The sequence below is a fragment of the Odontesthes bonariensis genome, chromosome 11, assembly GCF_027942865.1.
Source record: "Odontesthes bonariensis isolate fOdoBon6 chromosome 11, fOdoBon6.hap1, whole genome shotgun sequence".
In the NCBI taxonomy this organism is placed as follows: domain Eukaryota; kingdom Metazoa; phylum Chordata; class Actinopteri; order Atheriniformes; family Atherinopsidae; genus Odontesthes; species Odontesthes bonariensis.
Window position 1 is genome coordinate 17,760,209 of NC_134516.1, and position 11,529 is coordinate 17,771,737.

An 11,529-nucleotide genomic window follows, 5' to 3' on the forward strand; every position below is an offset into this window, starting at 1 on the left:
CAGACTCAGACGAGCAGACGCCATGTTTGCATGTGTGTGGGCGACTCGGCGGCCTCGTGCTCTCCAGCACGGACAAACATTTAATTTCTTCATAAGGGTGCACAGAATTAATTCATCCCCAATAAGTGTGTCGATAATGACTGGATGGCATTCCAGGGAGAGTTTTCTGGAGGCGTTCTGGTGACATCTAGTGGCGTGTTCAAGCACTGCAGCCCGCACACGCAAGGACGTTTTCACAAAGCGCCGATAAAATTGAATTTGGCCTTTCTCTCAATATTCACTGCAATTTATTTAATGGCAACAAACAAGGACTGAAGCTCAGAGGGAGCAGATGCTGGTTATATTCCAAATGATAAGTTATCTGAAAGGGGTGAGGCCCATAAAACCATCCTGTGGGCAAAATGAAGGTGGCTGATTTCATCTTAGTTAAATTAATTAATTTCAAATGATAGATTTCAAACCGTCACTGAATTCTTAGTCTCTTGTGATCATTATCTTTACAGTTACCATCATTTGGAGTATTATTTGTGTTTTTATTTGCAAATGTCTAATTCTATTGGTGTTTTTTTCCCGGTAGTTTATCTAGAAAAAGCAACAAGAATACAGTGTGAGGTTCAGGCGACAGGCAGAGGCAGGTGCTCTGAAATCTGCAGGAGGGAAGTTATCATAATTTGGCTGCTGATTTGTTCCCCTCCCTTCGCCGTCAGCACTTTCCTTACAGCTCCCTGAGAAAAATAAGCTGCTTTGACTCGTGCCTGGCTGCTAAATTAAGCATCAAAAACAGCTGCATTCCTCTTCGTGGTTATAACACAATCAAAAGGGAAGTTTTTAGAAACAAATCTTGAATTTGTCGCAGCGACATGCTCAAAGAAGGTTTCTCTAGAGTCACGTTTGTCCTTGTGTTCCCTCAGCTTCCTTTAAATGACTTTTGAACCGAGGAATGATGATTTTTTAGAGGAATCTGTGTCCATTCATGTCTTGTTCTTTTGAAAATGATGCTAATTTTTTAACTTTGGACAGGTTTCAGAAGTCACCCGTTCAAACGGTGAGGCAGCACTTCTTTTGTATTTGCACTCCGCCTGCTGTGACACTTTTTCTGTGTACAGTTGGACATCGATGGGCTTTAAGCAAGGCAGCGTGGGGCTCAGTGTCCCAGACTGGGGACTCTGTGTGTCCCTGTGGTTCTTACCAATGTTTGGCCTCATTTTTCATTTCTTTGAGTCTGTTTTCTGGCTTGGTTTGTGTCCCATTTTGGTTGTTTTGTCTCTCAGAGCTCATTTTATGAACGATGCGTTGAGCTTTCATGCCGACCCTTAAAAGAATAATAAAGGGCTAAATGATTTAGTTCTTTAGGGTTGTGAGAAACCTTAACAAAACCGAGCTCCACCAGTCCTCCAGCAGCTGTTCTGTCCCTCTGGTTTGCTGAGGGAGAAATAAGCGAGCATCTCCCGGAGCAACAAGGCTTTTCCGTGCAGATGAGAGCTATGACAGACCTTTGGACACGCTGGTAATTTAAGTCTTCCAGAGTCACCAGTTGAGGCAGTGATGCATCACCCCCTTTGAAGTCCAGCTGAGGGTCATTGTGTCTGGCCCTCTACATCCTGATTAGCGCCACACTAAGATGTTCAGTGCAGTGCTGTGCAAAAGAGTCGATCTAACCCTCATTTTTTTATGTTTTCCTTCCAAGCAGCCACTTTTTCTTGTAATCTTTTAAAAAGGTCCTGATCAACAGTTCTCCAGACTTTCTGAAGGTCTCCCAAAGCTTTTCTTTGGACATTTTCTGCTTTGTCACTCATTTTCAGTCCAGTCCTTGTACCTGAACATTTTCAGAGGAATGGACCACAGAGGAATAAATTTAAAGTAATAATAATTTTGCAGAAAAGTTCAAGATAAAACACTGATGTTCAGTTAGTTAAGATTCAAACGATCCCACAGGACAAAAGTGAGGAAAGCTAATGCTTTTATACTGAAAACAAAAGGGTAAATTATGACTAAAAGTTGTTGTTTTGCAACAAAATTAAGGAAGTGAGTCAAATCTATTAGATGGAACAGATGAATGAATGAATGATTTTATTTGACATTCTCAGTTCATATTAAAAAATAAATACATGATTAAGTTCCATATAAACCGCACCACATACTTAAATTTAAAAAAAAAAAACAGAGCGCCAGGATAACACAATAAAGCTCGGAAGCTTATTTCCATTGTGGTCCTAGATGTTGAATGGCAGCAGATGTTAAAATGGGAAGAGTGGCACTGGGACCAAACCAAAACTTTAAAATAACATTACATATATAGCATACACAATACAAATTTTTACAAGGAGAGTGCTATCCTACACTGACTGATCTCTAAGCCAGGTTTTCAAAGCACGTTTAAAACCATCTAAACTATTAATCATTTTAATACTACCTGGTAACTTATTCCACAAACTTGATGCAATATATAGAAATGAGTCCTTCCCTATCTTAGTAAGGACTCGTGGTGGAACAAAGTCTGTAGAGCTCCCCCTAGTGGAGTAACTGTGGACATTCCTCACTCTGTTAAAGAAATTATGTAAGTATTTAGGGACATCCCCATTTACAATTTTGTGCACCATGCTCAACTCAATTTGAGAAACTCTGTCCTCAACCCTCAACCAACCCAAACTGTTAAAGTGGTGAGGATCAAGGTGAGTTCTTGGAGGCAGTCCCATAATGGTCCTTACTAATTTATTTTGTGAGGTCTGGAGCTTATTTTTAAAATATTTAGTAATGCCATTGTACCAGGAGCAACATGCATAATCATAATACGGCTGAATTATAGCACTTGCTAGGGTTAACAAAGCCTTCTGATCCAGATACTTGGAAATTCTGGCCAGGAAACGCACTCGTTGATTAACCTTAGTGATTACTTTCTGGACTTGACCAGCACCAGACAACTGGCTGTCCAGTACACACCCAAGATAGCTGACAGAGTCCTTGGCATTAAGTGCAGTGTCACCAGCTAATATTTTAAAACCTTGGCTTTTGTTCAACTTCATTTTAGACCCAAACAAGATGGACTCGGTTTTTCCCAGATGAAGAGAAAGCCTGTTAAATGATAACCACTTGCTGACATTAGAAAGCTCGATACTTAATGTTGATTCAACCATGTTTTTATCCTTGTGTGAAAACACAAGTGCAGAATCATCAGCAAATAAAAATAATTCAGATGAACAGACTGATTTAAGATCATTAATATATAAAAGAAAAAGGAGAGGGCCCAAAACACTCCCCTGGGGGACCCCACACTGCACAGTTTGTGGCTGGGATAAAGTTCCCCCAACATCGACCACTTGTTCTCTATTCATCAGATATGACTCAAACCATTTTACTGCTGTGTTGTTAAAACCTATAGCCCTCAGTTTTGTAAGAAGAATTCCATGGTCCACAGTATCAAACGCCTTTTGCAAGTCCAGCATAACCATGCCACAGAACTTGCCCTGGTCAACCTCCTTTCTAATATAATCAGTTAGATACATTAGACATGTGTCGGTTGAGTGTGATTTACGAAATCCTGATTGGAGTTCGTATAGTAAGTTATGAGATAAGAGATATTTGTTTACCTGCTCAAAAACTAATCTCTCAATTAGCTTTGAAATTGTGCTCAGTATGGAGACTGGTCTATAGTTACCCTGATCTAATTTACTCCCTTTCTTGTAAAGTGGGATCACTTTTGCCAGCTTAAGATCTTTAGGGAAGTATCCCTTTTCAATAGATAAGTTTATGATGTGTGTAACACTTGGAGTGATGTTCTCCGCAGCATCTTTCAAGAATCGAGATGGAATGTTATCAAGACCTGTAGCTTTAGAGCCATCTAACTTTTGGAGTTTTATAAGTACATCTGCCTCTGGTACCTTGTCTAAACTGAATGCATTTGGCAGAACCCCTTGCTGGGAATAGAAATCAAAAACGTTACTTTCTTCATATTGTTTAGACGTGACCGGAAGCTTTTCAACCAGCTTGCTAGCAATTGTTGAAAAATATGTGTTAAAACTGTCTGCTACTTTATCCTTATCTGATATAATCATATTGGCAAGATCTAGACTAATATTGCATGTTTTGGTTTTCAGCCTCTTATTATATCCCAACTCTCTCAATGACTGCCATAGCTTTTTAGGGTCGTGTTTATACTCTGTAATTTTTTCATTAAAATAGGTTCGTTTAGAACAATCCACTAGTCTATTTCACTTTCTCATTTTCTTATACTCTATCCAACTCTCATCATCCTTATTTTTCCTAAATTGATCATATAATCTGTTTCTGCTCCTTATGGCCTCCAGTATCACATCATTTGTCCATGGTTCCGTTCTCTGTTTCACTCTTACTTCTCTAAAAGGTGCGATCTTGTCTATGCATTGCAAAAATAATAATTTTAAAAAATGCCAAGCTTGATCAACATCATTACATTGCATCACAGATGTCCAGTTTACTTAATTTAAACAGTTTGTAAGTGCCTCTTTGCTATACCCCTTCGTAGATCTAATTTTCATGGTATTGTGAGCATTAAACACTGTTTTCGTTACTTTCCTAGTGCAGAAAATCATAGAATGGTCACTCAAACCGTAGTGAATTACCCCACTATTTACAATTCTTGATTTCTCAGAAACTAAAATAAGATCAATCGTGGTTTGAGTAGAAATGCAAACACGTGTCGGTTCTTCAATCAGCTGATGTAGGCTAAAGTAAATTAATTTAAAGGAGCAGAAGTCCTGATCCAGATCTCATTTCTTCACATTTTCCTTCCAAGCAGTCAGACTTTCCTGTAATATTTTACAGTGGTCTCGATCGATAGCTTTTATTTGGACATTTTCTGCCTTTTTCACTCATTTTCAGTTCAGATTAATGTGCTTTTTCTTTGTTAAGCCACTTCACTCTGACCTGTGAACCATTCAGGCAGGAAAAAGGCTCCTAACTCAAAGGATGAACCAGTGTTGTGTCCACACAGAACAGACAACTTAGCAAAGAAGCCATTTTAAACTGGATCTTTAGGCACTTTGTTCCCAGCAGCCTGTCACAGAGACACATCATTTGTTCCCATTTCTTTAGCTTCATCTGTGAAAAACAGCAAAGATAACACAGTCTGACAGACAGAAAACAGGATTTCTGCAGCAACAAGGTGATTCCCAAAGAGCTGTTAGCTGAAAACTTGGCATATCTCAGCAGGGTGTGCAGTGTGTCCTTAAAACATTTGAGGAAACTGGACCAGTGGAGGACAAAAGAAGAAGTGTCAGGCCTAAAGAACTATCTACAGCAGATGAACAGGATCTGAAAGTGATGTCCTTAAGAAAGAGGAAAAAATCCAGCAAAGCCCTGACACAGGAGCTGAGAGATGCATCTGGACCTTCAGCTGATCCATCTGCTGTTGGCCCAAGCCTCATCAGAAATGGGCTCCATGGAAGGGTGGCTGTCAGGAAGCCGTTCTTAAGGAAGGGAAACAGGGAGAAAAGGCTGAGCTGTGCCAAAGGACACAAGAAGTGGGCTGAAAATCAGTGGCAGCAGGTCTGATGGAGGGATGAATCCTCCCCAGAGCCCGGAGCTCAACATTACTGAAGCAGTGTGGGGTCATGTTGGCAGAGAACGGAACAAAAGGCAGCCCACATCCAAAGAAGAGCTTTGGGATGTCCTTCAAGAAGCCTGGAGAACTATTCCTGAAGACTCCTTAAAGGTAGGGTAGGAGATCCTGGATTTTGAGTGCAGCGAAGCTGCATTTTGAAAATACACAGGTAAAAAGTCCCAACCCTTTTCTTCACTTTCCCCCCGAAGGCACGCCTCTAGAGTACATGAACGCGCACGAGCACGAAGGTAAACGAGCGCTGTTCTGACAGCAAGCATCGATCGTTGCCGTATTTAGTATTTAGTTTATGCTAACTATACGTTTAATAATGCTAGGTCCTAGCCAAGCTGGCTCTAGTTTAGCTTCCTGCCAAGCTTCTGGACGTTCACGGAGCAGGGTACGCGCACAGGGAGAAGGAGGGGGAGGGAGGAGCAGATTGCAGTTTGATAGACGGCATCAGTATCCAATCATTGTGAACGGACTGTTTTTGCTAGATTGTACGTTCTAGAGGCCACTAAAACTTTTCATATTTGTGTCAAAACTTTTAATTAATTGGTTGCAATGAGGGTGTGAAGAGTATTTCAAGCAATATGTAAAAAAATGTTCCCGAAAAAGATCCCCTACCCCGCCTTTAAAGAAAGGACAGAAAGCTCGTCTGAGAGGGTTCAGGCTGAGTTGGAGGAGAAAGGAGCTCAGAGCAGATATTCACTTTAAAGCTGCTCAGAAACTCTGTTTTTGTCTTATTTACCATAAATACCATTAATGTTTCAATAAAGTACTGCACCTATTTCCTGTTTTCCTTGAAATATGTAACAATAAAAAATAAAAGAGGGCAGGATCAAGACTTTTACCGTTCTAATCCAAGTTCTGTGTTGCTGATTAAGGACGCCAAAGGTGGGCCAGAATGGGATCAGATCAGAAGTTATGCAGACTTATCATGAACAATTGGAGGAAATTGTGTTGTTTCTGAACTGTTTATTCCATTGCAAAGTGTTTGTCTGCTATCAGAACATCTGTTGCTGTTGACCCTTGTTAGAAATAGAAACACACAGCAAGGAAAAGTCAGCCTGTTCATCCAGTGTGATCTCTTCCGCAGGGCTTCTGGGAGACGATCCATCAGACAGCGAGGCGCAGTGCTGTGACGTCCGATGGGACTCAAAGATGGACAACCCCACAGGCGGCACACTAAAAAGAACTGCTACTTCCTGTCAGCCCGAGGGGGCCTCGGTCACTTCCGCCGCCACTCCCAGACTGTGCAGCGGGCGCCTGAAGATCTGCCTGCTGGCGCTCGTCCTCCTACACACTGTCATCATCATTTCGGCCTCCCATAACTCTACGTTTGTGGGCGTGGCTGCTATTTTCTCGCCAGAGGAGAGCGCTTCAAATGAGGAGTGAACCCCTGGGGTGGAAGTGAAGAGTGATGTCACCGGTCGCTTTTACGGTGTCGTGGCTGCCGGGGACACATCTGGCAGGACGTGCCGGAGACGTCACAACAGTCTGCTGTCAGTGACCCATCAACCGCAGGAGGTGGGAGGGTTTTAACTGGAGCTGAGGGCGCTGGCTTTGGACATCAACCAGACTGAGATGTTTTCGACTGCCCCCCCAACCCCCCTAAAGGAACTGACCTCATGCCACTTGAAACCTGCTCATTGTTTCTATCCCATCCAAATGTTTTCTAGCATATCGTCCTTTCTCTCCTCCCTGTCCGACCTTCCCTTCCTCCATCCGTTTGTGTCAGAAAGAAAGCAGGTGCCAGAATGTTTCCACATATCAACTGTGTTCCACTTACTATTCCTCATCACCTTAGAGGCGTTTTCTTTAGTACATTGTATATGATGCTGCTGAAGGGCCTGCCATTATCAGCTTGTCCAGCACTTGGGTTGTGGGTCTCGCTTGTCTGAAAACGTTAGTCCTCTGTTTTCTGATGTCCAGCTTGTGCTTTTTTTTTTTTGGATTTTTTTCTCACATGCCTAAGCATTTCAGGACCTCAAGTGCTCTAAGACTGGCTTTGTTTCTCTCGCTTGTTCGGGCCATCGAGCGAGTTTCGTTGAGCTTCGTCACGGTGCGGTGTTCCTCGATGGAAAACGGTGGGTTTTTTTCTTCTGAAGAGATTAGTTTACCTCAAATGATGGTGTCGCAGACACGCAGCCCGGCGGCTTAGATAAGACTGCAGGGACATCCCAGGGACCCTAGAGCTGCATGAAGCCAAAACACCAGGGGCCTCGTTTATCAACCGCTGCTAATTTCTGCACAGAATCCAGTTTATCACTTCGGTCTTTGGTGCTTTAGAAGACCAAAACACTCCCTTTCCCTTTATAGAAATATAAAATTCAGTTTTAGTAGCTTACAAATCTCACCGGAATAAGAGAGGAAAGAGTTACTGATGCTCACAAACCAACTGAAAGCTTTTTCTACTTCCCCTTCGCACTCATTGCAGGTTCCTTCTCTCTTGGTCTATGACGCTACTAGAATCTTATTTTAGCTAGCATCCAAATTATTTGTTAAAACAATATAACTTTGACTAAAAGTAATTGAAACAAAGGGCATAAAGGTTGATTTCTAAAGGGCAATGAGATTTCGCCCAAACCTTGATATAACTCCCTGCACTTCTGCCTTGATTACATCCATAATCTGCAATAACACATCTGCAGCTGCGTATTTGAATAAAGAAACGCAGCAGAAAAAGTTTGGCCAATGAGCAGCGTTCAGTCTCTGAAGGACTTCTTGTCTGCAGCAGGTATTTTCTCCTTGAAAATTACCCTAAAAGTAGCAGGTGCACCCGCTAAAACAACCCAATTAAATCCTTTTATCAGTACTGGCTGCGAGTTACGCTGAACACCAGTAATGATGCGACGTCCCAGGGGGGGGAAGCTATGATCTATGACAACGTGAGGGAATCCCACGCATCCTGCAGGATGTGCTGAACCGCTGTCCGATAGTCACGAGTTCGCTATTTCTATTGGACCTTCGGATGTGATTCCACATTGAGAACAAGCTGCCAGCAGTGTGGCAGACACACTGGAAAAATGCCCCTCCAAAAATAAGTAAGAAAAACAACAAATACGAGACATTTTTGCTTGAAATAAGCAAAAAAATCTGCCAATGGAACTAGTGAAAATCGGCTTGTCAACATTTCTTGAAATAAGATGTGATATTTGGGACTTTTGAGATAAAAGTGATCTTGAAATTAACTTAAAAACCTCTTCAAATGTATAAAAAAAAGCTTGTTTCATATGAAATCCGACTCAAAACAATTTGTTTTCAAGACTTTTTCATTCAACAAGATATTCCAGATGTATTGTCTTCAAACAAGTCCCTATATCTGGCTGAAATAGTACTCGTTAGGCAGTTATTTTGACTAGAAATGAGACAAATATACTTGGTAAGACTTCCAGTGCAGGTCCAATTGCCCCGACTTGAGTCTTTTTGGACACAAGTTGTTCCTTTCAGGTTCGCAGTTTTTGTCACATGTGTTGTGTTCCCATCAATACCGATCAGAGCCTTAGCCAGTAAATACATGTGACTCCTGTTGTTTGAAGCAGGACTGAACGCTGATTCAACAGTTCCAGTTCACTGCACTCAGATGCCAGATGTTTTAGGGTGTCAGTGGACTTTCTGACCAGTGTAAAAAGGGCTTCAGCTTAAACCTGTTTCCTCCAGTCGGGTAGGGCTACTCTAAAGGTTCCTGCTCCCTCGGGAAAGTCTGTAACAACACCATGTTCTGCTTGATAAATGAGGCCCCTAGATCTTTGAGTGCCTCTCTGCCACATGAACCCAGTCAGGCAACAGAGCAATATAGAAGAAGAAACAGTGGCTGTGTTCGAAACCGCATACTACTCCTACTACTCATACTGACTTTTTTTCCCGGATGCATACTAGATTTGCCGAAATGTTGGATATGCATCATGAGGTTACTACTCATACTCAAACTACCCAAGATGCAACGTAACGTGATGTCGCCGATCGTCATTTCCTGTCAAAACGGCAGTTTCAAGCTAGCTACAACGAGGGTAGGTTCATTTCCTGTTTTCAAAACAAAAGCACCAATTGTATCGTAATGGCTTTCCCTATGATAAAAGGCAACGGGTATTTTATTTTGTGAAAATAATCGGAGGTGCGTTGCTCACTGCGGCTAGCTTTAGTAGCGCCGAATTCGTGGGAACAAAATTGTAAATAGCCGGTATTTTGTCAAATTTTCAACATGTTGGGGATCTAAACGACTACTTTCTCGTTTGAAAATGTTTCAAATGTTGCTAAAGTTTACAGAGTTTAGAGCTTAAGCAAAATCAGCTTCAGGCCGGCTGATTTCGGCTCGGTCAGGAGAGAAATGCATTGTGGGTAAACGCTCTGCATACTGTCTGATCGATGAGTATGCAGTATGCAGTATGCGGTTTCGAACACAGCCAGTGTCCCTACTTTGTGGCGAGCTCACGAGTGATGGGTTTTCAGTGATGGTTCAAGTGACCAGCCAATCAATCAGTCAATCAATCAATCAATCAATCAATCAATCAATCAAACTGCTGATTCTTAAGTCACCCTTTGACAAGCTGATCAGTTGCTATCTTTTCCAGTCGAGCAAAGGGCTGTGTTAGAGTCAGCGTGCACGGAGTGTGAGGAGTTTCAAGGGCTGATCCATCTCCTTTCGTTCCCCCTTTTCTCGTCTTTTTGCATGGCTTCTGCACCGCTCCTCTTTTTAAAGGAAGGAAAAAGAAACGCACCCAAAGCTGGTGACTTACCAAAAATGAAGGCTGGGGATGCCAACTTTTCAGTGTTTTTACCTCCAGTGATGAGCTAAGGACAGACTGAAGTCAGTGAAAGCATCGTATCGGCACCGCCTGCTCCCCTCCACCACCACCAACAGCTTGACCTTTGACCCTGCCTCACCTCACATAACGGCCACTCATTTGCTCTCCAGTCACTCAAATGTCAAAAAGATGTTCGCTTGATATTCTCCCGTGACGTGTTGTTCCATTTATTCGACATTTATGAAGACAGCAGCGGATGTAAAAGGCCCCACACTTTGTGCCCCCCCCCTCGATCTCCAGCTGTTCACGGTCTGAGTCCTGTGGATCTATGCAGATGAACGCGCCTCAAACATTCCTCTCACTTTTCCACAACCAGCATCACCGCCACGATCTCTTCAGCCCGCTTTTTGTTGTAAATATGTCCCGAGGATCCCGAATCACCCCGTCCCTCCTTCCCCGCCCTCCCTCTTATCTCCCCCCCGGCCCCACTGTTCGACTCTCACTGTGTTTTCTGTTGGCCTCCTTGATTTTTGTCTGTTTTTTGAGATTTTGCCGCATTTTTCTTTTCTTTTCTTTTTTCTTTTCGTTTTCTTTCTTTCTGTTGTCTAAAGCAGTGGTGTGAGTTGATGAGTAGGACTAAGTTGGATGTTAAAAAGAAGAGATCAAGAGGTCTTCAAAAGTATATATAAAAAAGACGAAGCTTGAATTGAGAAAAAGGTTCAAATATAGAGGAAAAAATTATGATAAAGTTGTCATATTGTCATACTAGAGATGCTTTAGTTTGCTAATTTACTTTCTTTTTTTTCTACAAAAGACTTGGATGAAATTATTTATAAAATGCGTCCCACGACTCATGATCTTTTTTGGACGTAAAACAAATACATTTATTAACATTTTGTTCAAAAGAAAATAAATATAAATTATGTTAAACATTACTCTTGTTTGTGTTTCTTTGAGTGTCTTTAATGATTGTCCCAAAGAGGTAAATACTGATTAAATACCGCAACCCTGTCTCCGAGGAAGGTTTGAACGATGCGTTAAATGTAAATAAAAACAAAATTCAATAGATTTGATATCACTGAAACTCTGCAAAGATGGGATATTTGAGATGAAACTGAGAAATATTGTGGTTTATTTTAGTTTAGTTTAGTTGTTTAGTTGTTTAATTCCAGCAACATACTGTATGTCAAAAACTTCGGGCTCGGA

The 11,529-nt window shown here is 41.8% G+C and overlaps 1 protein-coding gene across 1 annotated transcript in view; it reads left to right on the plus strand.

The window, feature by feature from the left end:
- Positions 1-11,258, plus strand: part of nalf1a (NALCN channel auxiliary factor 1a) — a 53,560-nt gene extending 42,302 nt beyond the window's left edge. Inside the window, exon 3 of the mRNA XM_075477801.1 lies at positions 6,675-11,258. Coding sequence (XP_075333916.1) covers positions 6,675-6,973 — 299 coding nt within the window. The 3' untranslated portion in view covers positions 6,974-11,258. The remainder of the gene's footprint in view (positions 1-6,674) is intronic.
- Positions 11,259-11,529: the final 271 nt, after the last annotated feature.